The 27,613-nt window shown below is 34.5% G+C and overlaps 3 protein-coding genes across 3 annotated transcripts; 1 reads left to right on the forward strand and 2 right to left on the reverse strand.

Annotated features, from left to right (window-relative positions):
- Positions 1-3,431: 3,431 nt before the first annotated feature.
- LOC111804863 (sinalpyl alcohol oxidase Nec3) lies at positions 3,432-7,208 on the reverse strand. Its single transcript, XM_087128619.1, has 4 exons — positions 7,081-7,208; positions 5,278-5,934; positions 3,696-4,530; positions 3,432-3,593 (listed from the first exon to the last, which is right to left on the reverse strand). The coding sequence occupies exons 1-4, from the start codon at positions 7,166-7,168 to the stop codon at positions 3,554-3,556; spliced, it is 1,620 nt and encodes a 539-aa protein (XP_086984745.1). The 5' UTR covers positions 7,169-7,208; the 3' UTR covers positions 3,432-3,553.
- A 5,803-nt stretch (positions 7,209-13,011) lies between these two features.
- LOC111804864 (zinc finger protein CONSTANS-LIKE 5) lies at positions 13,012-14,419 on the forward strand. The gene is made up of 2 exons (XM_023689667.2): positions 13,012-13,733; positions 13,892-14,419. The coding sequence occupies exons 1-2, from the start codon at positions 13,110-13,112 to the stop codon at positions 14,246-14,248; spliced, it is 981 nt and encodes a 326-aa protein (XP_023545435.1). The 5' UTR covers positions 13,012-13,109; the 3' UTR covers positions 14,249-14,419.
- Positions 14,420-21,429: 7,010 nt separating this feature from the next.
- LOC111805822 (Protein kinase superfamily protein) lies at positions 21,430-25,764 on the reverse strand. Its single transcript, XM_023691058.2, has 10 exons — positions 24,995-25,764; positions 24,785-24,912; positions 24,540-24,658; positions 24,379-24,470; positions 23,953-24,288; positions 23,616-23,870; positions 22,366-22,523; positions 22,061-22,276; positions 21,829-21,975; positions 21,430-21,727 (listed from the first exon to the last, which is right to left on the reverse strand). Exons 1-10 carry the CDS (start codon positions 25,128-25,130, stop codon positions 21,569-21,571), a joined length of 1,746 nt encoding a protein of 581 aa, XP_023546826.1. The 5' UTR covers positions 25,131-25,764; the 3' UTR covers positions 21,430-21,568.
- Positions 25,765-27,613: the final 1,849 nt, after the last annotated feature.

The following is a 27,613-nucleotide window of genomic DNA, read 5'->3' on the forward strand; positions in this document are numbered from 1 at the left end:
GAATGCAACTAAATTACTATTGATTTTCAACCAAGCTAGTCTTTTCTTGTGTGCTGCTGCACATTTTTTAAATGAAAATTTATTTATATTCATTTTAATTTTCATTATCATTATCAAAAAAAAAAAAAAAAAAAAAGATATTTTGAAATATGACGAAGATATGGTAACAATCCAAGTCCACTACTAACCGATATTGTCGGCTTTGATTCGTTACGTATCGTCGTCAATCTCACGATTTTAAAACACGTCTATTGGGGAGAGGTTTCTACACCCTTATAGTGAATGTTTTGTCCCCTCTGTGACTGATGTGGGATCTCACAATCCACCTTCCTTGAGGGTCCAATGTCCTCGCGGACAACCGCTCGGTGTTTAGCTCTGATACCATTTGTAACAATCCAAATATACCGCTAGCAGATATTTTTCATGAAAACCCGTGAGGCTGACGACGATAAGTATCCAATCAAATAAAATAAGAGTTTTTGGGCATAAAATAAAGAATAGTTTGTTGGTAAATGTTGAGTAATTTAGTATTATTTTAGTTTTATAAAATGTGGTTTAACATTATAATAAATTTATAATTTTTGGACCCAATTGATAAATTATTATTAAGTTAAAAATGATAGTGACATGTAATAATGAATAAAAAGCAAAATTGACCATTCATGATTTCCTTTCTTGAAATACAATGAATGTGTCATTGACTCTTAGCTAAAAAAGATTATCACTTGCGACAATAATCTCACTTTTTTTTTGGATCGATGTTCTCACTTCTAACCTACCATGTTGATAATGCTATAAAATAATTTATTTAAAATAAAACTTAATATATAATCGATGTGATTACATCAACTCAATGTCACGAAGACATTTTCTTTTTGGAGGCTTCTACACAATTATGTTTCTATTTATCCTATGCCAAAATGACGTTCATGATCTTTCCCTTAATTAACAAATAAGGACAATAGGATCTAGAGTTCTTGAACAAATTACACCATTTGTTCGATATTTGAGTCATTATGATTCTACGTTCGAGACCCATAATTTCTTTGTTCGACACTTAAGGATTCTATTGACATTACTAAGTTAAGAAAAGAGCATGACGCTAATACCATGTTAGTAATGATGATCTTCCAAGCAGAAGATCTCATGTTTTGCTTATGGTTTGTCCAAAAGGTCTCGTATTATTGGAGATAATGTCCTTTATTTATATACCTATGATCTTCTATTTAATTAGCAAATGTGGGACTCCAACAATCCTCAACATATCGTTGTCTTAAGTTAGTCAAACTTGTTGAATATGTTAAATTAAGATGGTAGGAAAATGATGGAAATTGAAGGTTGACCAAATCAAGATGAACTAGGATTAGGTTGAAATTTTGTTTCTCTTAGATCTCTCGTCTCTCCGCTCCTTCTAAATTACTCTCTCCCTCGCAACCAAGTATCTCTTCTTATTACAATCTCTCTTCCTTTCGTTACTTGAACGTAATGCACAGCTATGTATGAAAGTGATGCATACCTACTAATATCTAGGGTTCATAAAAGTTATGTTCGTCTAGCGGGTTTAATGCAGATAGAACTATGTTTTAAAATGATAAACATCTCGAGAAAATTAAAAAAAATTAAAAACAAAAAACCCAAATACCAAATTTTTAAATCTCACCATAGTCATGTTAATCTAAATCATGACAACAAATAATCCCATTTTTAATATTCAATCTTTTTCTTAAGATAAAGACAGTGGCATCCTATGTAGATGATGATATTTGCAACGAAAAGTACGAGGTAATTAAGATCTAATTTTCTATTCTACGTCAATTTTCCATTGTTTTAATATTCTAATCATGTTCCTAAAGTCTCGTTACAGCAAAATATTTTCTATAATTGTTTTAAATAAGGTATTATCAAATGAGTAGATCATTCAAACTACCTAATAGTGTGCACATTTTGAATTAATATCACTGCCGACATTACTCGACAAAAATGAGGAGACTGCTAAGGCACGGCAGCATTTGTCAATAATGCTTAAATCTTGTCTTTTTATTTTTTTATTTTTTTCTTCTTCCATCCATTGCTTTCATTATCTTAATATATTATAACAAACCATATGTTTAAATTATTGCACCAACTCAACTATATAAATAATTGCAAATATAAAAATATATATACCCCTACATTAATTCCAATTGTTATGAAATAAAAAATAAAAAATTTAGAGATAATCTATGAGATATTAATAGATGGTTTTCGTCCATATATTAATAAAAAAATATTAAGTGTGTTAATGAGTATTTTTTAGATAGTAAAACTATTTTTTTGAAGGGTATTAATAAATTTTTTTTTAAATTTTAAGACTATTTTTTAAATATTATTAAAAGTTTAAAGATACTCATAAAAATTTAAACCTTAAAATATTATTGAAATTTTTAAACAAATTAGCATTTGTAGATATATTTATTAATTTAGTCTTCGAATACTCTATTTTATAGTTTTAGTTAAATAATAAATATTGTTGTGTTAAACTCGAAAGGGACGAAAAAGTCATATTAAGAAATGTCAATTAAATAATTGAAATGGAAATATAAGACAATGTTTTTTTTAAATAATTCTATTTTTTTTTTTTTTTTATTATTAGTATGAAGTCTTGGTAAATGGTATTCTAATTTTTTTTTTTTTTTTTTTTTTTTGGAATTATTGATCGGTTTTTGTGGTGACGTATGCTAGTAGCTATCTTAATTGGTCGGCATTGGAAGGGATCCCTATTAAATTTCTCCCAACTCATATTTATTGCAATTTATTTATTATATTTTTCTCTTTCTTTAATTAATGCCTTGGAATCATAGAATAATAATGGCACCATATTATTGCAATGTCTTTTCCAATCTTGTGATAAATATTTTAGAAAGATAATTATTTTAAACAAAATATTGAATAAAAACTCATACCTTATATTAAATAAATCACAGTTTTGGTAACTTCGTGATTTATTTGGTTGGATTGGATAAGTTTTTCACATCCTTATCAGAAATATTTTGTTTCCTTCTACAACCGGGTGGGTTTTTACAATCTACCCCTTTAGAAATCCAGCATTTTCGCTCTGTCGGACTATGATACTATTTGTAACAATTCAAGTCCGCCGTAAGCAAATATGATCCAAATTTGAGACGAGACATGTGTTACTTCTCATCTTACTAATTAAGTGTTGAGATGATGCACTACCCCATATATTATCCAATATGGTTCGAGTGTCTATGATTCCCAAACGGGTATTTGGTCCAAAAATGATAAGCCCAAAAAGATGAACCTCACAATCTTTATAGAATACTTGGGTACTCCTCTCATTGTCACCATATATGAACTTCAACTACATTAGATATTGTGCACTTCAACTATAAACTCTCATGACTTAATTTTTAGTATCGAGAAACATCTCATATGAATAGAGATTTCAATAAATTCAATTGTCGATTTGAATATAGCTCAATGAAAAAAGTATCGATTACAATTTCACCCTTGTGGACTTATTATTCAACAAATTACAAAAAATTCATCCACCCTAACCCAATCTCTGTTGCAACATCTTGAGGCCAACATACCTGCAAAAACATTTCCAGAAGTGAAATTTTGAATGTTAGAATATAATGAATGTGAAAAGGGTTGGTGAAAAATTTAAAATTTAAAACAAAACCGACGCCGACCTGCCCAACATCATCACGGTGGCCATCGGATTGGTTCCCGGCGACAGAGAAAAAGTCGAACCATCAACAACACGAAGCTTCTTAATTCCGATCACTCTGTAATTATCATCCACCACTTTTCCGACCAAACATCCTCCATGGTAATGCCAAAACGTCGTCACCGTTTTCCGACAGAAATCTCCGACCAATTTATTATCCGACATGTTTTCCGGCAACGGAGCACCCAAAAACTCAAACCCCTTTTTACCCTCCAAATCCCCTGTTTTAATCCTCTCCATACTTTTGGTATTCACCAAATCCCCAACTTTTCTAACCCCTTCAACGCACCGTTCAACATCATCCGGATGTGATAAGTAATTAAATCGTACAATTGGGTTTTTTCTCCCGTCGAGACGGAGGGTGCCGACGGAGGACACGGTGGAGAATTTACCGGCGAAGACGGCTAGGCTGAGATTCACGGCGGTGGAACGAGGAGGAAGAAGGCCAAAAGGTGGGGAGATTGAAAAGGGTAAAATACTTGAGAGGGATTCGATGTGGATGTTGGGTTTTAAAGTTCCGACGACTTGTACGGACGTCGGCGGGGTGAGAAATGGGAGGACGATGGCGGCTCCGAAGCGAGGGTTATCGGCCATGGATTGGCCGACATGTCGGTTATGGAGGACGACAGGTAGTTTTAAGGATGAAATATGAGATTTTGGGCCAACCCCACTTTGGAGGAGAAGATGTGGGCTCCCAATAGCGCCGGCGGTGAGAATGATTTCTCCATTTTTGGAAATGGTTGCTTTGTGGAGTTTGCCTTTGAAATCGGAATATAACACTCCACTTGCAGATAAACCTAAAGGATTCAAATAAGTAATTGATTAAAAGGATACATATATCTTTAATCGTCTTAATTTTGTTCGTATCTTTAATCGTCCTAATTTTGTTCGTGTAACGTCAACCCATGCATGCTTACGAATCACATATGCAGAAATATGTGGGATCTCACCAAATCCACCCGTTTGGGGTCAGGCATGCTTACGCATCACATATGCAGAAATATGTGGGACCCCACCAAATCTACCCGTTTGGAGAAAGGCATGTTTACGCATCACATAGGCAGACATATGTGAGACCCCCCAAATCCACCCAGTTGGGGTTAGGTATGCTTACACATCACATATGCAGAAATATGTGGGACGCCCATCCACCCAGTTGGGGTCAGGTATGCTCACGCATCACATATGCAGAAATATGTGGGACGCCCACTAATGGACGTGGGACCCTACCAAATTCACCCCTTTGGGGCCAGCGTCTTTTCTGGCACACTGCCTCCACGTAGGCATATCGCCCGAGTCTGGCTCTGATACCATTTGTAATAGTCCAAATTCACAGCTAGCAGATATTTTTATCTTTAGGCTTTTCCTTTCACGGTTCTCCTCAAAGTTTTTAAGACCCGTTTGCTAGGGAGAGGTTTTCACGTCCTTATAAAGAATGTATTCTCCTCCCAACTAATGTAGAATTTCACGTAGAGTTTGTGTGAGGATGGAATTCTAATAAAATTCAAAATTTGGTGATAAAATTAATATATATTTAAACTAACCATTAGATTGAGAGAAGATGATTCTCTTGACCGTGGCTTGGGTTGCAACTCGGAGATTCCTAGGATCAGCCTTGTTGAGAAGTTCCACAGCTCCATGTCTTCTTCCTCTAGAATCAAAAATAGAACCTCCAGTTCTTGTCCCAACACCATGTTTCAAATCATATCCATTATCAGGGCCAACCCCAGCTTCCAAAAGCGCTTCTCGGAACGCCGACTGCCAAGGGCTCAACTCGGGTCGAGACACGACCGTCTCTTCGATCCATTGGTACGCCTTCTCCACCGCCGTCATGTCCCATTGGACACCAGAGCTTTGGAAGAATTCCGGCTGAGCTCTCGAGTAGAACCCGACGTTGATCATGCTACCACCGCCGAGGACTCGGCCTCTAATGTTCTCGACACCATCTTCGGAGACGAATCTCTGAAACGGGTTAAGGCCGTCGTCGTTGTCGTTGAGAGTGTTGGCAAGGCCTTGTTGGGATAGGACGGAGGGGAAGGCATTGGGGTCACTTCCTCTTTCAAGAACAAGGACGGAGAAGTTTGAGGATAATGTTGCAGCTAAGGGGCAACCGGCGGTTCCTCCCCCTATTATTATGTAGTCGTATTCTTCTCTTGTTGGTAATGTATTGGCGTTTTGTACAAACTTCATGTAACTATCATCTTTAAAAAAAAAAAAAAAAAAAAAAAAACAAAATCAATCCATCTAACCCAATTTTGGAGTCATTTGTTCGACATGGTTAAGTTTAGGGTATGACTCTGACACCATGTTAAACGATTCTACATTTGAAGATCCTATTGACATGACTAAGTTCAGGGCATGACTTTGATACTATGTTAAACGAACATGACTCTCCACAATGGTATGATATTGTCCACTTTGAGCATAAGATTCTATTGACATGACTAAGTTCAGGGCATGACTCTGCTATCATGTTAAACGAACACGACTCTCCACAATGGTATGATATTGTCTACTTTGAGCATAAGATTCTATTGACATGACTAAGTTCAGGGCATGACTCTGCTATCATGTTAAACGAACATGACTCTCCACAATGGTATGATATTGTCCACTTTGAGCATAAGATTCTATTGACATGACTAAGTTCAGGGCATAACTCTGATACCATGTTAAACGAACACGACTCTCCACAATGGTATGATATTGTCCACTTTGAGCATAAGATTCTATTGACATGACTAAGTTCAGAGCATGAATCTGCTATCATGTTAAACGAACACGACTCTCCACAATGGTATGATATTGTCCACTTTGAGCATAAGCTCTCATGTTTTGCTTTAGGCTTCCTAAAAAGCCTCATACCAATGAAGAGAGTATTATTTGATTACAAACACATGAACATTATCTAATAAGTCGGGACTTTCATCCAATATTATTCACGACCCTTAAAAAAATAAAATTTAACTATTTAGAAGGTTAATTTTCAAAATATATATTGAAATTGAGCGACAAATTTTAATTAAATATTTAAAAATAAATAACATAAATGAACGTTTTACAAACTAACCTTCTTACTTTTAATAAAAATTTGAATAAATAACTACAAACAACTTGAATAAGGAAACCCAAAAAATTTTATCATTAGGTTGAGTTGGATTCATTGTTTCGGTTGAAAATTTTTATAACTCAAACAATGGGTCGGATCTCAAAAATATCATAACCCAACACAACTCAGTCACGAACACACGAGTAAAGTTTAGAAAGAACATAAAATTAAATATTTAAAGATCTAACCAACATTTTTGTCTGCCTCTATAACGGGTAAAGTTTTAGAGAAGAAATACCTTGATTTGGTATAGTTTGGGAGAAGAGAAGTCGAATTTGGCATTGAAAGGTAAACAAAAGTAAGAGTAGGAGAAGGGAAGCCGCCATTGATGAATGCTTGAAGGTTTGAGAGGAGGAGGAGGAGGAGAGGTTGGAGTATGCTAAAAAGATGGTCCGTTATTGATTTTTATATACACAGATTTGGTCGGGCATGGGTCAACTTTACAGCACAACTTGGGTTCCCTGAGTTGTTTATATTTAATATACAAAAACAAGAGTGAAACCATTGACTTATATGTCTTGTAAATTCAAATCGAGTTTTATGTTAAATTTTGGTCAATGCACCAAAACACACGTCTATTTCAGCGGAGACTAAACAAAAGGTTTGAAAGTTTAATACCAATGTCTCCCAACTTGTAAAATGGGGGATGAGATTTAATACGAGTTCTAGTGCTCATAATCATACCATAAATCATGATGATGATCTTCATTGAGGTAAAGTCGGGGGAGAGAGTTGTAACGACCTGACCCGAATCATAAGTACCCACACCAATCCATCCCTATGAACGACGAGAAACCCTTCTCATCACACCTATATGATTCTACCGGTAGTGATTGAACTAAGCTAATCTAAGTACCCATATCTAAAATGTGCTTGCAATCCTTGGTAGTGAAACGTGGGAATATGAATTCGAGGCAATAATTGTATCCCCATGCTTAGGATTTGAAATCTAGATTCGGCTCTGATAGTCCTGACATTCTTCTGCATCTCTGCGATATTGTCTTTCCAGTATGTTTTGTCTTCATCCACGTGCATCTTAGTAAAATTTTCAAGAGGTCACCCAATAGAATTGTTCGATGCAAAACACGCTTAATCATGAATTTTCTTTGATTGAGCCACAAAAAAGATATGTGGTATAGATAATAACTTTCATTTTCTTTAAATTTTTTTCAGCCATCCGATCTTAAGAACAACTCTAATTCGGATGTGGCCTCCATTCATTCATATACTCTTTTTTATTTGGGTGTCAAACATTAAACTGATTCTCATTTACAACGAGCTCGAGTTTGTTTTACCAAGTGATACGATAACCGTAAATAAGAATTAAATAGAAATTTTGAGTATGATTTTAGAAATTTAATTGAGAGAAATGGAGTCCACAACTTGAGTTTGACGAAAAAGACGTGTGGTTGATGGGATAGAACCTTCTTTTCTTGGTCAATTATTAACCAATCCCACAAAAATATTTATATATATATATATATTCTGGTCTTGCCCTTCAAAAGTCCTCCACCCAATTATGTCAACCACTTTTTCCCATCCAACCTAACCAATATTTTCCTAAATTCCAACTACCATTCATAAAAACATGACCAAATTATATTAAAAAATTTCTAAGGACTAAATTACGCGTTTTTGAAATGTAGTTACCACAATAAACTAAAGCTGGTGTGTTTTTTACGTTCATCGTTCTTGAGTTGGATTCTGATTTTGAACTGAATACCCATCTTATAAAATTTGATATCGCATTAGATAAACATGAGACTCTATTTTAAAACCATTTGGTTGAACATGCCTATCGAAGATATTTAATTTTCCATTGCGGTTTACCATATATATCATATTTGACCAATGATTATAGCTAATATCTTTTATTATGAAGAATAATTAGTCTCCCATTACGATATACCATATGTATGATATTTGACTTTGACGTATTTCTAATCTATTTGTTTCGATATTTTAACAAATGCCTCTCAACAAGGGGAAGGAATAATATCATGAATATAAATACTTTAACAAATTAGTAATCTTCGAGTTGGCGAGCCCCGAGTAAAATTAGTAAAACAAAAAGTATTGGGCTCAGTAAATTTAGGCCCAATAAGCCCAAAATGGTTTTAAAAGTTTAAAATTGATTTTAATTTTTTTAAAAAATAATTATGATTTTTTTATGATCGAGCCACCGAAAAAAGTATACCTTTTTTGGTATAGGTACTCACTTTCAATAATGTTAAGTTTTCTTAATTATCCTATTATTAAGATTGCGCTCGTTTAAATATGGTATCAGTTCATTCATATACTCTTTTTTTACTGAGTGTCAGATAGACAGTCTAAATATTTTAAACACTAATTTTTAAATTTATTAGAAATTTTTTTAATTTTTATCCTAAGAATCAATTCTTTATCTTAAATTTTAATTTAATCAAACTTATTCATAAAAGTATTGTCATACATACCGTAAATTTAGATAAATATTGTAATTTTTATTTTCTAGTAGACTTTTATTTATTTATTTATTATTATTATTATTATTATTATTTTGTGAAGAACTATTCTTTAGAAAGAAAAAAACATGCTAGACTTGAAATTTTTGTGAGTTTTTAATATTTATTCAAGATAATTAGGTTATTTTTCTTTTATAAAAATAAAAAAAAATAAAAAAGAGTGGTTGAATATAGGAAAAGGTGAAATTTGGGAGTAAATTTGAATTTTTTATTTTGATTTTTGTGATTATTATTGTTAAGAATGATGTTTTGGTACCATGTTAGATGAACACGACTTTGATATTGTCCACTTTGAGCATAACTTCTCATAGATTTGCTTTGAGCTTTCCCAAAAGGCTTCATACCCATGACTAAATTAGCGATATGAGACTTTCATCCAACGATTATAAAGGAAAATCGGCATGATTTGTAAATGATGAGCTAAGTATTTTGGAAGTTGCACAAACTTTGATACCAATTACTTCACAACCAAATTCAAAAGATTTGGGTATGAATTTTGTTTTTCATATTCAAGTTTAATATGTAAAATTTAAAATGAGAAAATATTAATCAAAATCGTTATTTCTAATCTCAGTCCTTATAAATACTAATATTAGTTTTATTTCTAACTATGAGTGATACACGCTTGCTTACGGTTTAATTGAACCTTAAAAAAATTTGATTTGTTATTCCAAACATAGTTCATGATTTGGAGATATATCTCGAGTCATAGATGAGCTAAGTTCGATATGTTTATACTCGTTGTAAAAAATGAGTATGACATAAGTTCACTCACAATTCCGCCTAATAATAGAGAGAAAACGTTCAGAAGTAATGACAGATTCCAAACAAGTGTAGAGATTAGTTATTTAAAACTAAGTTAAGGCAAACCCTAACTTCCTACGGGTCGAGGTAAATCTTAACATTTTCATGGTTGGGACCAACCTTGGTTTCCACAAGGTCGACCAACTTAGGAACCACCCAAACAAGTTCAATCCTATTCCTTTCGATAAATGGATAGAGGTGAAAACCCCAAGTCAATAATGTATAAATACATTATTATAACTTCATTAAAAACAAGTTCATTGGTTCAAGATTAGGGATTGAAGTTTTTATACCCTTACCTATATTGTACGTTTAAACTTCATCCTCAAGGGCATAAAGGTTCGTTTTGGTCTTCAAATGATACTTGCATATTTTGGAGATTTTGAGCTGCTTTGTAGTTTTTGCACGGGTGTAAATAAAAGAAGAATACATGAATAAACTGAAACCACGTCCGAATGAGAGCAATTTTGAGAATAAGATGAATAAGAAAAACTTAAAATCGAAAATTACAACCTACACCAACAAGGTGTATGTCCCTTTCGTTGGCTCAATCATAAGAATTCTAAAATTAAATGTGTTTTGTTTGAACCAATTCTATATTAGATAATTTCCTAAAAACTTTTTAATATATGTGATCAAAATTAAGATATTCTTATTCCAATATCATTTTTGTCCTTTTTTTTTCAATTCCATTATATTTTATATTTTATTCTCTGTTCGTTCAATAAATTTTAAATTTAGTCTCGACACAAAATCTTAAATTTAATCGCTCAAAGTTAACGTTTATTGAAGTGAGTTAAATAATAATAATAATAATTTTGATGCACGTATAAATTACTAAATTTATTAAAATTATTGAAAATATATAATTTAAAATTTTCAATAACAAATAAATAATATCAAAGTTATGGCCCAAAATCACTCATCCAAAGACTTTTGGTAAGTACTTAAAAACAATATGGGCCAAAACTCATTATTTTTCAATGAATTTTAGGTTAGGGATACAACGTAAATAATATTTAAATTCTATTTGGGTCCATATACTTTTTTTTTAATTGTTTTGTTTTGATTTTTAGCCTTTCATATATTCCATTCAAATTGTTTTCTATTTTTACTATCTAAATAAAACGTAAGTCGATTTCAAGACGTCTGCTGCATGAATGAAGTCTCTTTTTCCATTAGAGATGATTTTCCCGCTACAATTACTATTTATTCCGTTCTACGTCTAAAAATATATTAGCTTGGTGGGTGATTGGGCTAATGTGTGAGTTGAGTTTCTACTAAGAGCATTTGCAACCATATCATATTGCCCATATGATATAATATCTCATAATCCTACCTGTTTACTCACTTTAGCGGTGAAGATTTGAGTTTTCTTTTAATATAAGTAGTTCCTCCAAAACTTCAAGGAAAAGACCACGACCGCTATTTTGATATCGTGTGTCTAGCAATTACACTTATGAGTTCTTTCGTCTCATCCTGAGTCGAGTCCGCATTCGCCAAACCAAGAGCTCCTATTTTTCTTTTAACGAAAGTAGATTTAACCGTTTCAATAAAACCAACCTCTTTAGGGAAAGAGTAAGTTGCACTCATACCCCCCGTTTCTCGTCCTTATCTCTATCCTCCCACTCAATTTTGGGTCTCTTTCTCTCATTTTCACCCTTTGATTTTCATTTTCCCAATACTCCACGAGGAAAACAGAGGAGAGAGAGTGTGTGTGAGAAGATTAATAAAATTAACCTTTTTTTTTTTTTTTTTTTTTTTTTTTTTTTTTTTACAGCTAGCTACTTTAGTAAAAAAAAAAAAAAAAAAAGAAAAAGAAAAGGGGTAAAATATATAATTTTGACATAAATTAATAAATAAATTGAAGTAATTCCTATAACTCAAGGATTTAATATTAAAATTTTAAAACACAACCAAATGAAAAAGAGAAAAAGAGTATTTTTCTCTAAAATATATAACAAGATTGGAAATTGTATAGTTTGTATACATAATCTATATTTGAGATTAATTTTATATTTAAAAACTACTTTTAATCCATTGAAGAACATTAAATTTTTTGTTGGTGGTTGAACCTACAAAAAAAAAAAAATAATAATAATAATAATAATAAAATCTTCAAATTTTAAAAAACACGTTTTAGTTGATGTTGGGTTCGATAATTAAAAATTAATTCTTCACATTTTATAACAAGAAAAAAAAAACTTTAATACTACTCAACTTTTTATAACAAATTATTGGAGAATTAATCTAAATTTCAAATTAGAAAGTAAAAGTTATAATAATAAGAAAACCCTCAAATATTCTTACACTTTATAATAATCTTAAAATTAGGGTTGAATAATGATGAAAGTCTCTAATTTAGGGAATAAGGGTTTATAATGAAAGAATACTCTCTCCATTGCTGTGAGGCATTTTGGGGAAGCTGGAAGCAAAGCGTGAACAATATCATAACATTGTAGAGAGTCGTGATTCTTAACATGGTATCAAAGTCATGTCTTAAACTTAGTCATGTCAATAGAATCGAACAAAGGGTGTACACCCAATTCAAACCTTTTGGGGAAGCCCAAAGCAAAGCTGACGTGGACCCAATTCCGAATTCAAAACGAAAAAAATTTAACCCAATCCAATTCTTATAATCTGAGTTAAATAGTTGGAATGGGTCGGATTATTGAATGAAAAAAAGAAAAAGAAAAATGAGATAATTGCAAATGTGAAGCTACAGGAATTAAATTGCAATAAAATGTAAAAGAAAAAAGAAAAATAAAGAAAAGGAAAGGAAAGAAGACTGAAAATCTTTAGTTGTGGTGTGGCATCCACCACGTACCGTCGTACTACTGGTCGGTGCACAGATTTTCTATCTTACTCCCAAAAGCTTAAATAAACACACATTTACTCTTTAACAAACACTCTTAAATTCCCACGCATTTCCATTTCCCCTTCATACCAATTTCTCATTATGCACTCCTTCGCCGGCGGCTGGCCTGCCGTCGCCACCGCCAAACCCCTCTGCTACTCCTGCAAGTCTGCACCCGCTGCCCTCTTCTGCCGCCACGACGCCGCTTTCCTCTGCCTTCGCTGCGACGACCAAATCCACTCCCACACCACCGGCACGCGCCACCCACGTGTCTGGCTCTGCGAGGTCTGCGAGCAAGCTCCTGCTACCATCACCTGCAATGCCGACGCCGCCGCTCTCTGTCCCTCTTGCGATGCCGACATCCACTCTGTTAACCCCCTTGCTCGCCGCCACGATCGCTCTGCTATCCAACCCTTCTACGACTCACCCCCCTCCGCCTCCGTTGCCTCTGTCTTCAAATTCCTCCTCCCGACTCAACACCAACACGACGTCGGACACCCTGATTTGAAATCAGAGGACATCTTCTTCTCCGATATGGATTCTTTGATCGATTTCGATTACCCAACTGCCGGCGACGGAGTTGTGCCTGATCAATCCAATCCCGGAACAGAGTCCACTACGCAACCCGCCGATTACTCCACCGGAAACTTCTGCGGTTTCGAGCTCTGTAGTACTCGATCTAAACTCGACACCATTAGCTACCCATCTCATAATCTTAGCCATAGCGTAATTTTCTCTCAAACCCATTTCTTTTTTATTAAAAAAAAAAAAAAAAAAAAAAAAAAAAAAAAAAAAAAAAAACTTGCCCAATTAATTTGCTCTGTTTTCGTCGCTGCTGCTCTGTTTTACTCTGTTCCACTCTGTTTTGCTCTGTTCCGTTTCAGGTCTCGTCGTCTTCCTTAGACGTGGTTGCTGTGCCAGATCGGAACACGGCCTCCGACGCGTCGTATCCAGCGGGACAAACAGCACTTCCTACGACGGAGAAGGTGGTCCAATTACGGGGAATGGATCGGGAGGCGAGGGTGTTGAGGTACAGAGAGAAGAAGAAAAATCGGAAATTTGAGAAGACGATTCGGTACGCTTCAAGGAAAGCTTATGCGGAAATCCGGCCAAGGGTTAAAGGGCGGTTCGTTAAACGGAGTGAAATGAAGTCGGAAATGGAAAGAATGTACGCCGGAGCCGGCGTGGGGTACATGTCGAGGGACGGCCAATACGGCGTCGTGCCAAGCCTTATAGTTTGAGTGTTCGGAGTGGGGCCTGTGAGGGGAATTTGAGAGATCCTGTGTGTTGGTTTTTTAGCCTTCAGGATCTGATTTGGAATATAATTCCCATGTAATTTCAAATAATTTTCAATTCAAACTCCAACAAAAATAATTGTTTAAAGGATAAATCATTTCTATTTTTGGATTGCATTATTTTGGTCGACTCTAAACTAATGACCAAAATCAAATATGAAATTCCACATATAATTATCCAAAAATGTTAGTTTAGAATTAATACCCAATCCATCGTAATTCTAATCCTACCACTTATGCTTGTATTCTCTCGTCCTTGTAAAGTTTGTATTCTCTATTCAATTAAAGTGTCAAAAGCTATAAAATTCTTTAAACTACACCATTTTGATAAGTCCTACCACTTATGCTCTATGTAAATCCGACACATGTCTTGCTCATTCACGTCGTACTTCTTCGAGTTGTTCTTGTGTAAAAGGCTTCTTGACGAGTAACAATATTTTTTAAAGGCTTCTCTGCACATATCATGGCTGCGACCAATGTAGTCCTCATGGTTTGTACCAAACCGTGGAGGGAAATTTCACTAATCATCATCTTTTCATTACCTTTGGGTGACAGTCAAGGTTTCTTTCTAAATTGGTCAAAAGTTAAGGTAGAATTTTCATTTGTCAGAAGTCCAGTCTTTTTTTTTTTTTTTTTTTTTTTTTTTTTTTTTTTTTTTTTCCGCAATTTTCATTTGTCATCTTAATCATCGTTCTCATTTAAAGGTAGAACTTAAAAAAAAAAAAAAACAAAAACAAAATTTTTAATGGTTTTTAAACTTTTGAAAATTTTAATCAATGAATTTTTAAAATATTATTTTAGTCTATAACTTTTTAATTATTATTGTTAATTTAAGTATGACTAAACTGATGAAAATATCTTTTTAACAACGTAAAAACAAAATTGTAAAAGATCGAAAAAGTAGTGTTTTTGAAATTTATTTTTAAAATGATTTGATTTGATTTGGAAAGTTGAAAACAAGGATAGAATATAAACCTAAGGAAGAAAAAAACATATTGAAAATGGGACACAAATTGTTTGATAGACTTGAAGTAGTTATTTAGCACATTGTCCAAATCCTCACACAAGATTCTAGTAAAAGGACAATTGAAAAGACATCATATTGTTCAACATAGTTGAGATTGGTATCATTTTTCACGTTATGGAATCATGGATTAGCCGAAGAACAAATAGTGGAAGAAGTACAACATCAGAAATGATCATTATTGTTGAGTTGCTTTTCGATTTAGGTCAAGGTATTACTGACAACAATTTCCTAATTTTGATGTAAATGGATATCAATAAATTTGGTATCGGATTTCGAGTTGAGTTATGAACTCTGGAATTAATAATTTTGTGTTTGGAGCAAATTGTTTAGTCTCAATTTAAGAGAAGTCAATATTTGAGTTTGAAGGTTGTGTTTAAGAGTATATATATATATATATATATAATAATAATTAAGAAACAAAAAATCCTATGTATTTGATAATTCTGTTTTTCGTTTTTTGTTTTTTAACATGTTACGAAGAAATATATTAGAGCTCAAAAATAAAAAATTTAAAGATAAAAAAGATATAAGTTAGAGCGACTGATACTACTCAACAATCTTCCTTCTTTTATAATGTGAGATTCAACATCGATTAGAGAGAAGAACGAGACATTAGAATAATAATAATAATAATAATAAATAAATAAATAAATAAATAAATGATGAATGTGAAATTAAAAGTTTCAGTGACCTGTGTGACCAAAGTGTTTGGCGAGGGTAGCGTGGACCAAATTCCCATGATTTCCTTCCGAGAAATCAATTAAGGATTAGATTTTAGTCTATCTTAGTCGGTTAAATTCACCTATATTAATTCGGAGTGATTCTTGTATTGATTTGTGACACTTGAGTAAAGAAGATGTGTATGAATGAAGTGAGACCACACCTGTATAAGGGTGATCATGAGGGTAGGATGACTAAGAAAGACTTAAAGAAATAAACGTTACTACCTATACCAACAAGGTGCATCTTCTTTTTCGGTGACTCAATCATAAAAGCTTCAAGGTTAAATGTGCTTTGATTGGAGCAATTCTATGTTCGGTAACCTCCTAAATTTTTTTCTAGAATATATACGAGCGAGGAGAAACCATGCGTGAAGAACTCATATTGATCTATGAGGATAGTTTTCACTCTTAGAAACATCTATAAGTAATGTGATCATGTTGTAAGGGAATGTCGGGGTCATCAGGTGTTAAATCCAAATTTCGAATTTTAATCTCACTTCTACACATGGGGAATGACTAATTTGATTGAATTGGTTCTATTGGCCAATTTGACTTATTTTTGCTCGTTATTTGAACTAACTTAGATGATGAAGGGACTGACTTTGAAGGAGATGAAATTATTTTTTGCTTTAATGGTTGGATTGGATATGAGTTAGTACTAACTTCTAAAGGTGAATTGAGTTTGAAATGACCGAAATCTGATTGAAGTACGATTGTATGCTCAATTTTGAAGTTATGGTATGCAAATTTACTATGTTATGCCTATGATCTGTGATTTACGGTATGATATGAGATTATTGATCATGTTGCTATGTGGAGATGATTTAGGATTCATCAACTAACCCTTAATCGGTAGCTTGTCATGATTGATGAGAGTTTACATAGTATTGTTAGTAGCTGGAAATGATTGATGAGAGTCACACCCTTATGATGATTGTACAATGTGGAGACTAAGTGGGTCGTTAGTTATCTTTTAATAATAAGCTTGTCTCGCTAAATGAGGTTGGTATTTATACCGTTTATGATAGTTGACATACACGAGGGTCACTTCCTCTTTTATGATGATAACATTATGAAGCATATTGAGGAGCCACCAACTAATTTCTAATAAGAATTTGTCTAGATTAGCCGTGTTCATGTTATATGTGAACTATGAGTTGTAGCCATGATGACATCAGACCTTGAGTGCGAATGATCTATAGGTTAAATGCGATTATAGGGACTAATAAAAAGTTAACTAGATAGATGATCCCGAGATAATTTTAAGGAGATAGATGAGTTCTAAGGAGCGAATGTTGAGAACCAATGAGTCGAAAAGAGTTCAAATAAGACTGAACGGTGATAGGGCTAAAAGTTTAGCCGGTTCCAAAAACAAAACCATGTTATTTTTAGATCTTTAAAACCTAATTTGAATTTGAAAACATTTATAGTGAATATATAACAAAAAGACCGATCTTATTAATGAAAAATAGTTTTCATAACTTTAATATTTTTAAAGCTCAAATTTTTTTATGGAACATTGAAAAAATAATCTTGTCACTATCGGTTTAAATGATCTTTCTCAAAAAATTTTGGTTTAAATGATATGTTGTATCGATGTTCTACTCACTTAAGTGCTTAAGATATTAGTCCTCGATTGTATTTAGAGATGAATTGATTTAAAATATGTTATCTCTATATAACACTATAACACGAAGAAATCTCTTCGGCTAGTTAAGATACTAATATTCTTATGTATTCTCGATAACTTGCAAATCCTTGATGAAGTATAAATTTTTTTAATATAGTCTTAGTTCTCTCGATCTTAGAAATATTTTAATCGTGCATTTAAGTTCGATTATAAATCAGATCTCTCTCTCAAGCATAAAATTCAAATACATCCTTCTTAACCACTCTAACGTTTTCCTTGTCCAATTTAATAAAAAAAAAATGTGAAACATTATATTGGACAAGCGTGAGAATGGAAAAATTTCTTATTTATTTTTACAGCGGTAGAGACCGAGATTTGGGATCATCTTATCTCTCAGAAATTTTCTCCATTTTTATATTTAATTTTTTTTTAAAATATTATTTTCTAAGATTTTTTTTTACCGATAATTCACATTTTTAATATAATTTATGAATGAAAATAATTAAAGATTCAAATAATTCAATCATATTTCATAAACTTAAAAAACAATCTTTCAAAAAAACTCAAATTGCGTACAAAGATATATATATATATATATATATATATATACACTCATATATACAAAAAGTGAGCAAATCGAGGCGGACGGGTAGAGATTTGGTAGGATTAGAGACGGGGTAAGGGCGGTGATATAATCTCAGTTAACCTACCACATTTAGCTAACGGTAGAAAAAATCTATCTCTATTCCCTCTCCCATTCTCCATTTAAACTCGTCCTAAAATGATTATCTTTGTGAACTATCCACTTTATCTCCAACAATCTTCCTCTCCAACAAGCACAAACCCAACGTTTTATGTTAAAAAAAAAAAATGCAAGAGTGTCGTGACACTATAAGGTAGCATTGTACTGCAGTTAAAAAATTTTGAAAATTGAAAAATATTTGTAGTTCTAATAGCATTACTTTACTTGAGAGTTGTTTGGTTGAAGGTTTTGTTTATGATACCGGTTCAAATAATATACGATATAAACCCTAAAAAATTATTTTCAACCATTTTATTATATTGTTTAATTTTAAATAATTAACTATTGTTAAAATAAATTTGAGTAAATATTAATAATCATGCGATATATCCAAATTTTACATAAATAAATAATATATTTTTTTAATTCTATTTAATTTTCATTAACGAGTATATTATAAATAATGTATTTAAGAGTAGTTAATATTAATAATTAACAAATAAAAAATAAATAAAAAAGAGAAATGATAATAAAAATATTTTTAACCTCCACTCACTAGTAAATCTCGTGAGTAATTTTTTTTCTTCAAAAAATGGAATGGGAAATAATAATTAAAAAAAAAAAAAAAAAAAAAAAAAAAAAAGAGAGATATTTTTATTTGCATAATCCACGTGGGTGGGACCAAGTGGGAGTGGGTCCCAGGAAAAAGACACAAGATTGAGAAAATGTAAAAATGTCGGGTAGCATAAGCACGTGAAGTGGAGGGCCTCACCACATCCTCTTCACGTGAACTTCCTTACTCCTATTGGTCCACTTCACACCCCATGACAGCAACTCTCCTATCTCATTTTATCTACCAACTATATTATTTATATTTATATATTTATATTTATATTTATATTGCACTTTCAACCATATAATTAATATCTCTCAATTCCATTATCCTAAGTTTGTATTAACATTATGGAAACAAAACAAAATAGATTGACCTAATCGACCAACGACTGTTATGATCGTTGAAACGAAAAAGAGATTTATAGATACTTTTTTAAAGTTTAGAAACTAAATAGATACATACCTTAAATTAAGTCTTAATAAAAGAGGATTTTCATAGAATTTCACGTTTAGAGATGTTCTTCAATGTAGGACTAAATAGATGTAACTAAAATTGAAAGAGATTGATTAGTAACTTGACATAAATTTAAAGTAGAATTATTCAAGGATTGATATTTTTAATCTATATCATCACTTACGTGTAACAGCCAAAGTCCACCGCTACTAGATATTGTTTTCTTTGTGCTTTCTCTCTAGAGGTCACTCCTACGATGGTTTCTAATGATATATCCCTAAATTATGAGTTGCATGAGTTTGCATTCCCCGTGAGTATGTCTCACAATACTCGAGTCATGTGCTACTTCTTTTTCACGTAAAAGGCAAGATATTCCTGTGCAGCTGACGACGACATCATAGTTCGAGACCATGACGCATGCATATGGTAATTGTACTTGTTTTCTTAGACTTAAGGCTTAAGTTAGAATAGAGACTTTTTAATTTTAACGTTATTTATTTTATATAGTTTTTCGTTTTTTCATTTAAAAGATGTTTTTGAACCGTAAGTCCATGACAGTGTTTTAAGACGAAGTTTATGTTTATGATGAAATTTTTAATGTTTAACTCCGCATATTAGTGTATAGATGAAGATGACGATAGCAACTCTAGATAAGTGACTTGAAACGATTCTATAAAGCTTGTAAGTAAGAACGAAGAAGCACTTCATGTAATGGCAGTTATTTTATAAAATAATCGAATCTCGTGATTTTTGGTAAGGCGCTGACCTATGATGACATGCATAGTATCACAGTCATGTTTGTCCAAGCCGTGTTGCCATGGCTGCATGACAGATGTCCCGGTCTTATTTATCCAAGACATGTTGTCCATGGTTGCATGCCCATTCCAAAACCCCTTTTACATGTTCTCATCCTAGATAGGTTTTTACCATTTCATGTTGGGTCAATACGAGGGTGTGACCGTTCACCAAAACCATGTCTACACCCGCCATGGATAAAATGTCCCAAAATGTACTATAGAGGTATATGACTAGTTGTCACTTCTTCATGCCTTGATTTATATGTTATTTAAGTCGTGGTATTTCTTAATTTTCTTATAGTCATATAACGTTGTTTCTTCAATTCTTCAAACTGCTTTCAAACGTATTTCTTCGTGCACGTTTTCTAAACATTTTCTCGCAACGTGACTCGAGACCCGAACATACGCCGACATTGTCCGCGACATCCAAGTTTCTCACGGCTGACTTGTTCACTTGGTTAGAACAAGTGTCGCACAATCGCTATCCCGCTATTACAAGAGTGCATTGTGACACATAGCACACGGTAGGAAACCATGCAACCTCTCAACATGAGGAGAATCCCTTAAGTTAAATAAGTAACGTTGTCATATTGTAGGGAATGCAAAAGAATGTTGTGGCTGTCAAATGTCAACTTCAAATTTAAAATTTTCGTCCAAATTTTGACCGTTGAGGATTATAGAGATGATTGTCGAGATTTTTGATGAGCAAGATTTTTTGTGCCCAAAAAGTAATGAAAGCTCTAGTGCATAGTCCAACAAAATTAGGTGGAAAGAGGGAGATTCCTCTACAAAGGTTTTTTTTGTTAGTCCCAAAAAAGAAGAACATTATCACTACAAATTTAACTATGTATATATAGGCATAGCAATACTTGCATAAATGGGTAAGAATTGATCTTGATCGAAAAAATTGATTTGTGACACCTGAGTACATGAGGAGTACGTAAATGAACCGAGATCACATCTGAATGAAGGCGATTCGAAGAATAGAACTAAGAAAGATTTAAAATAATTTAAAGTTACTATCACTACATATCTTTTTCGGTGACTCAAACATAAAAACTATATAATTGGTATATCAATTAAACTTCTTATCATAGATATATTGATTAAACTTCTTAATCGATATATGGATCATCAAGCTCGTAAAATTAAGAATATATTTGAATATCAAGACATGACTCATGTTTAAACAAACAAGAAGGTGTATAAATAAAAACATAATTTGGAAGAACAAAATAATACAAGATTTCAAAAAAAAAAAAATTAAATTTAAATACTCTCATAAATAATCCTCAAGAAGAGTGTCTATTGGAATTTCATATCCAAAAATCATGGAATAATCATCCAGTTCATTATCATCATCATCAGAGCTCAACTTTGGCATGCTCAAGCTCTTTGCTATCTCTGAATCATGGCCTTTTGTTAGCACCTCCAATACCTACGTCAAAATTATTCAACGGATTAAGATATATGTCATTAGTTAAAAGATCAACGACTCGACACTTCAATCGGAAAACATCCAACATTGTTGGAGCATACCTCGTTCATCGACGGGCGCTCGACCGACGACTGTCGAACGCAGCAAGAAGCAGCCAACACGACTCGCTGCAACTCTTTTGCGTCGTAGCATTTGAGCCTTGGGTCAGCCAGCTGCCCGATCTCGCCCGACTCCATCAATGGCTTTGCCTGTTCGAGTAGTCCAAATTAAACCACAATCTCCTTCGTTCTGTTTTATAAATAGTGAAGAGATGAAGATGGGGATTGTTATTACCCACAAGAGAAGGCTCTGCTTGGATGAGTCCACAGGCCTTCTGCCAGTGACAATCTCCAAAAGAAGAACTCCAAAGGCAAAAACGTCAGTTTTCTCATCCACAAAGCCATGCATGAAATATTCTGGCGCTAAGTACCCAAATGTGCCCTCTATTGGTACCACTGCATGGTGTGTCCACTTGTTTGGAAGCCATTTTGCTAGCCCAAAGTCTGTTATCTGCCTCACACACCAACAAAACAACACATATCAATAATGAGTTTACTAAGAACAAATGAGTTTGTGCATCAAAATTCATGCATGTCTACCTGAGGTTCATAATCAGGGCCAAGAAGGACATTAGAAGCTTTGATGTCTCTGTGGATTATGCGATGTTTGCAACATTCATGGAGATAATGCAAACCCCTTGCAACTCCCACAGCAATCTTGTATCTCACTGACCATTCCAATGTTTTGCTTGTTTTCCCTGTCAATTTTATATATAAATTCTTTTTGATGTTATATTCCAACATTTAGTGATATGAGAAGATTTAATGTCTTGGGCGTTTGTTTCTAAAGCTTTTTTTTTTTTTTTTTGTGTGAGATCCCACATCGGTTCGGAAGGAGAACGACACACGCTTACTAAGGGTGTGGAAACCTCTTCTTAGCAAATGCGTTTTCAAAACTTTGAATAGAAGCAAGAAGCCCGGAAGAAAAAGTTTAAAGAGGACAATATGTGCTAATGGTGGGCTTGGGTTGTTTACAAATAGTATTAGAGCAAGACACCGGGTGAGGTGCCAGCGAGGAGGTTGAGCCCTGAAGAGGGGTGGACAAGAGGCGGTGTGCCAACAAGGATGTTGGGCCCCGAAGGAGGGTGGATTGGGGGTCTCATATCGATTGGAGAAGGGAATGAGTGCTAGCGAGGACGTTAGCCTCCAAAGAGAAGTGGATTGTGAGATCCCATATTGGTTGGGGAGGAGAACGAAACACCCTTTATAAGAGTGTGGAAACCTCTCTCTAGTAAACTCGTTTTAAAAATATTGAGGGGAAGCCTAGAAGGGAAAGTCCAAAGAGGACAATATCTGCTAGTGGTGGGCTTGGGCTATTACAAATGGTATAAGAGCTAGACACCAGGCGAGGTGCCAACGAGCAGGTTGAGCCCCGAAGGAGGTGGATACGAGGTGGTGTGCCAACAAGGACGCTGGCCTCGAAGGGGGGTGATTGGGAGGTCTCACATTGATTAGAGAAGGGAATGAGTACCAACAAGAAACGCTAGACCCCGAAGGGGGTGGATTACGAGATCCCAAGATCTCACATCAGTTGGTGAGGAGAATGAAACACCCTTTACAGGGATGTGGAAACCTTTTCCTAGCAAACTCGTTTTAAAAACTTTAAGGAGAAGCTCGAAAAAGACAATATGTCTGCTAACGGTAGAGTCTATCATTTTTTCTAAATGAAAACCTATTCGCTTTTTGATCAAATCAATCTAACATGCATCAAAATTTGACAATTTGTTTAATATAACAAGACAACTACGAAGATTTGAGTGCATATCGATTAGTAAGTAAACGTTAATTACCATGTAATGCAGAAGAAAGGTTTCCATTTTGGGAGAAGTTGAAGATGAGATAAAGGCCATTTTCAATGCAACAGCCAACCAAGGAAGCAGTGTTTGGATGAAAGACATGCCCAATTATTCCAAGTTCCATAAGAAACTCTCTCTCTTTGTTACCATCTTTGTTGTTCTTTGTCAGTCTCTTCACCGCAATCATCTTCCCATCAGATAGCTCTCCTTTGTAAACTTCCGAATACCCACCTCGCCCCACCATGTTCTCTGAGATATCAAACCCCAAACAAAACCAAATCAATCAAAACAAAAATCTCATAAACAAAAAACAGAGCTTCTGAACACAAACCTGGGTGGAAGTTATTAGTAGCATTCAAAATCATTTCATAGCTGAAACATCTCAACAAAGGCTGAGCCGATCGCTTCTCAGCAAAGCTACAATTTCTCTTCCGAAATGGCGATCCAATGAACGATGATATCAGTTTACACGGTGACAGTCGCTGCCGCCGGTCGCCGGATTGGGATTTCAAAGGGGAACTTAGTGGTGGTGGAGACCCAATTGTGCTGCAGTCTCCGGACGTGGAGGAGTCGTCCTCCGTCGTCGAGTTGGAAATGGAATCGCCGGAGGCTTCCACCTCATCGTCGGCTCTGTTTCTCTCTGTTTTTTGAGCTCTGAAAACTTCCCCTGCGTTTGCAAATGATTAAGCTCAACCAGCTAAGAACATGATTATCAAACTTAAATTTTGATTAAAAAAAAAATCCCATTTCATTTTACCTTTGGATTGAAGAGAATGCTCGAGTTCTTGCTTTCCCAAGAACACCAGAGTACATTTCTCAGGAGCATTCTCAAAACAGTACCTTGTAATGCTGAGAGTTCAAATTATTAAATTTCCATTATAAACAAAATATCTTGTAGAATTTGAGCTTCTTCCCTACCTGTTTGATCTGTTTCTCGCACCACGAAGAACAAGAAAGTCAGCTGAAATTGAGTTCATTTCTTCAATCAAACCTCGTCCAATGCTCGAGTTAAAACCAACCCGCGCTTCCAAATTTACCTAGAAATAATGGGTAGGTTTATATTTAAGGTAGGGCTTCCAAATTTACCTAGAAATAATGGGTAGGTTTATATTTAAAGTAGACAATATCGTAACAAGAGCATCGTTATAGTATAGTCAATTCACCTGTTTGGATTGGCTAATGCTAGCGAACTCTCCGAGAATCGATATGACGTAGGCTTTGGCTCGACGAAGTTGGGATTGAATTTTCATTGTCATGGAGGTCGATCCACGCTTCTTCGTATCATCAATGACTGTGATTCAATTGAAAGAAAACATGTCAAAAGGTTAGTTGGTTGTTGAAGTGAAGGTGGGGGTGAAGAAAATGATAGTAACCAAGAACATGAGTAGCAACAATGCAGTCATGTTGATGAGCAAGAACTGTGATGGCCCAAGAAAGAAGCTCCTTGCTCTGGTCGACGTCGTTGGAAGGGATCCCGACGAGTATGTTAAGAGGCGAGGAGAAGCCCATGTGGTTGTAATATGGGATTGGGAGTGCAAATGTAAGAGAAGTTGTGTTATGTTGTTTGTATATGTATGAAGGGTAAAGGAGCAATATGGGGAGATGCAAGAAAATGATTAAGTTTTAGTTGAAGTGTGAGGCCACCTTAGGCATAGCTTTGATTCCAATATTCTTGTTTAGGAAGCATAAATCAAAACCCTCTCTCTCTTTTTGAAACTCAAAGGGCATTGAAGTGTTGTGGTTGGGTGCTTTGAGGAAGAAGCAAAGGAGGAAGAGAAATGATGCATTTTATGATTTGTCTTGCCATCAAAGCCAAATAACACTTCTTGTTCACCCTATTATTACAAACATAAGCCTTCAGAATGCACCTTTCTTTCACTTTTTAATTGGTCCCATTTGATATTTATATACAAAGATATGATTGGAGCAAGGGCAGGGTCGGGGGGTCGGAGTTGAAAACAGAGAATGTATTGTCCCTAACTTTTAACTAACAGGGAGAAATCTCTTCATGCTCCCTCCTCTATTCCTCGTCTCTTTTGATATGAGTTATTGCGAGTTAAATAGACATCTTTAGGTTTGAATCAATTGTCTTTAGGTGGTAGGCGAAGGTAGAAGTATACATTGAACTCGACAACTCGAACCAACCCAATGTTGTGCGCCGAAAGCGGAACAAATGTACTCACAACACCAAAGTTATTCAAGACATACAATATGACACTCAAAACTTGATGATTTCAACAGCAGAAAGAATGGCATTATATAGCCTTCTGTTAAACCTAAAGATAAACTAACAAGCCAAAAAAAAGACCTTGAGAATAGGTCTTGGTCCTAGAGAATAGGGCTTATGACAGTGTTCAACAATCTCCACCTTGTCATAAGATCTCCAAGTTATAGCTAATTTGGTTGCTACCATGTCAACACACTACTCCCTTCCGACGTTGATGAAATCTAAACAATGCCAGAACTTTTCACGAGTGATAACCTTTGTCAACATATCAGCAGGGTTATCAGCTGTTCCAATTTTTAATAACCGAATATCCCCTTTGCTAATAATTTCTCGAATAAAGTGAAAACGGACATCAATGTGTTTTGTACGAGCATGATGGACTTGATTTTTTGACAAGCAAATAGCGCTCTGGCTATCACAAAATACATCTATATGTTCCTGCAAAATACCCAAGTCATTGATCAAACCATGCATCCAAATAGCTTCTTTAAAAGCTTCTGTTACTGCCATATACTCTGCTTCAGTGGTAGACAATGCAACAGTAGACTGCAATGTTGAACGCCAACAAACAGGTCCACCAGCCATAGTAAATAAATAACCCGTAGTAGATCGTCGCTTATCCAAATCACCAGCATAATCAGAATCCACATAACCAGCTACACGATTGTCAAGCTTAAACATTTCTTGTTTTTGAAACTTAATACCAACATCAATAGTGCCAAGAATGTACCTAAGAATCCATTTTACAGCCTGCCAATGCTCTTTACCAGGATTATGCATATAACGACTCACCATGCTTACTGCGTGTGAAAGATCAGGTCGAGTACACACCATAGCATACATCAACGCACCAACAGCATTTGTATAAGGAATGTTCTCCATATACCTTTTGTCATCATCAGAACTTGGACACATGGAAGCACTAAGCTTGAAATGAGGAGCAAGTGGAGTACTAACGGGTTTGGTTGAATTATTCAAACTAAATCTTGACAATACCTTGCGTAGATATTGAGACTGAGTCAACCAGACTGTACCTTTTTTCCGATCTCGCTCTATCTCCATTCCAAGTATTTTCTTTGCATTGCCTAAGTCTTTCATTTCAAATGTTTTAGAAAGCTCATCTTTGAGCTTATCAATCTCCATCTGTCTCTTTGAAGCAATTAACATATCATCAACATATAAGAGCAAATAGATAAACGATCCATCATCGAGACACCGATAATACACACAATGGTCAAATTGACTATGAGTATACATATGCTCTACCATGAAATGATCAAACCTTTTATACCATTGGCGAGGGGATTGCTTCAGCCCATACAAAGATTTCTTCAATCTGCATACTAAATGTTGTTGTCCAACTACTTGGAAACCAACTGGTTGCGCCATATATATTTCTTCTTCCAAATCTCCATGCAAAAAAGCAGTTTTTACATCAAGTTGTGCAAGCTCAAGATTAAATTGAGCAACCAAAGCCAACAAAATTCGAATGGAAGAATGTTTTACCACAGGTGAGAAAATTTCATTGTAATCAATACCTTCCTTTTGTGCGTAACCTTTAGCCACAAGTCGAGCCTTATAACGTATACCAGAAGAGTCTTCCTTTTTTGCAAAAACCCATTTACAACCAATTTCCTTCTTACCTTTTGGAAGTGGTACCAAATCCCAAGTTTGATTTATCTCCAATGATGCTATCTCCTGATTCACAGCCTCTTGCCAGTGTAAGCTATCCGGGCTCTGAATAGCATCTTTGTAGCTGTTAGGA

The sequence above is a fragment of the Cucurbita pepo genome, chromosome 11 (genome assembly GCF_057944985.1).
Source record: "Cucurbita pepo subsp. pepo isolate OVF chromosome 11, ASM5794498v1, whole genome shotgun sequence".
NCBI lineage: Eukaryota > Viridiplantae > Streptophyta > Magnoliopsida > Cucurbitales > Cucurbitaceae > Cucurbita > Cucurbita pepo.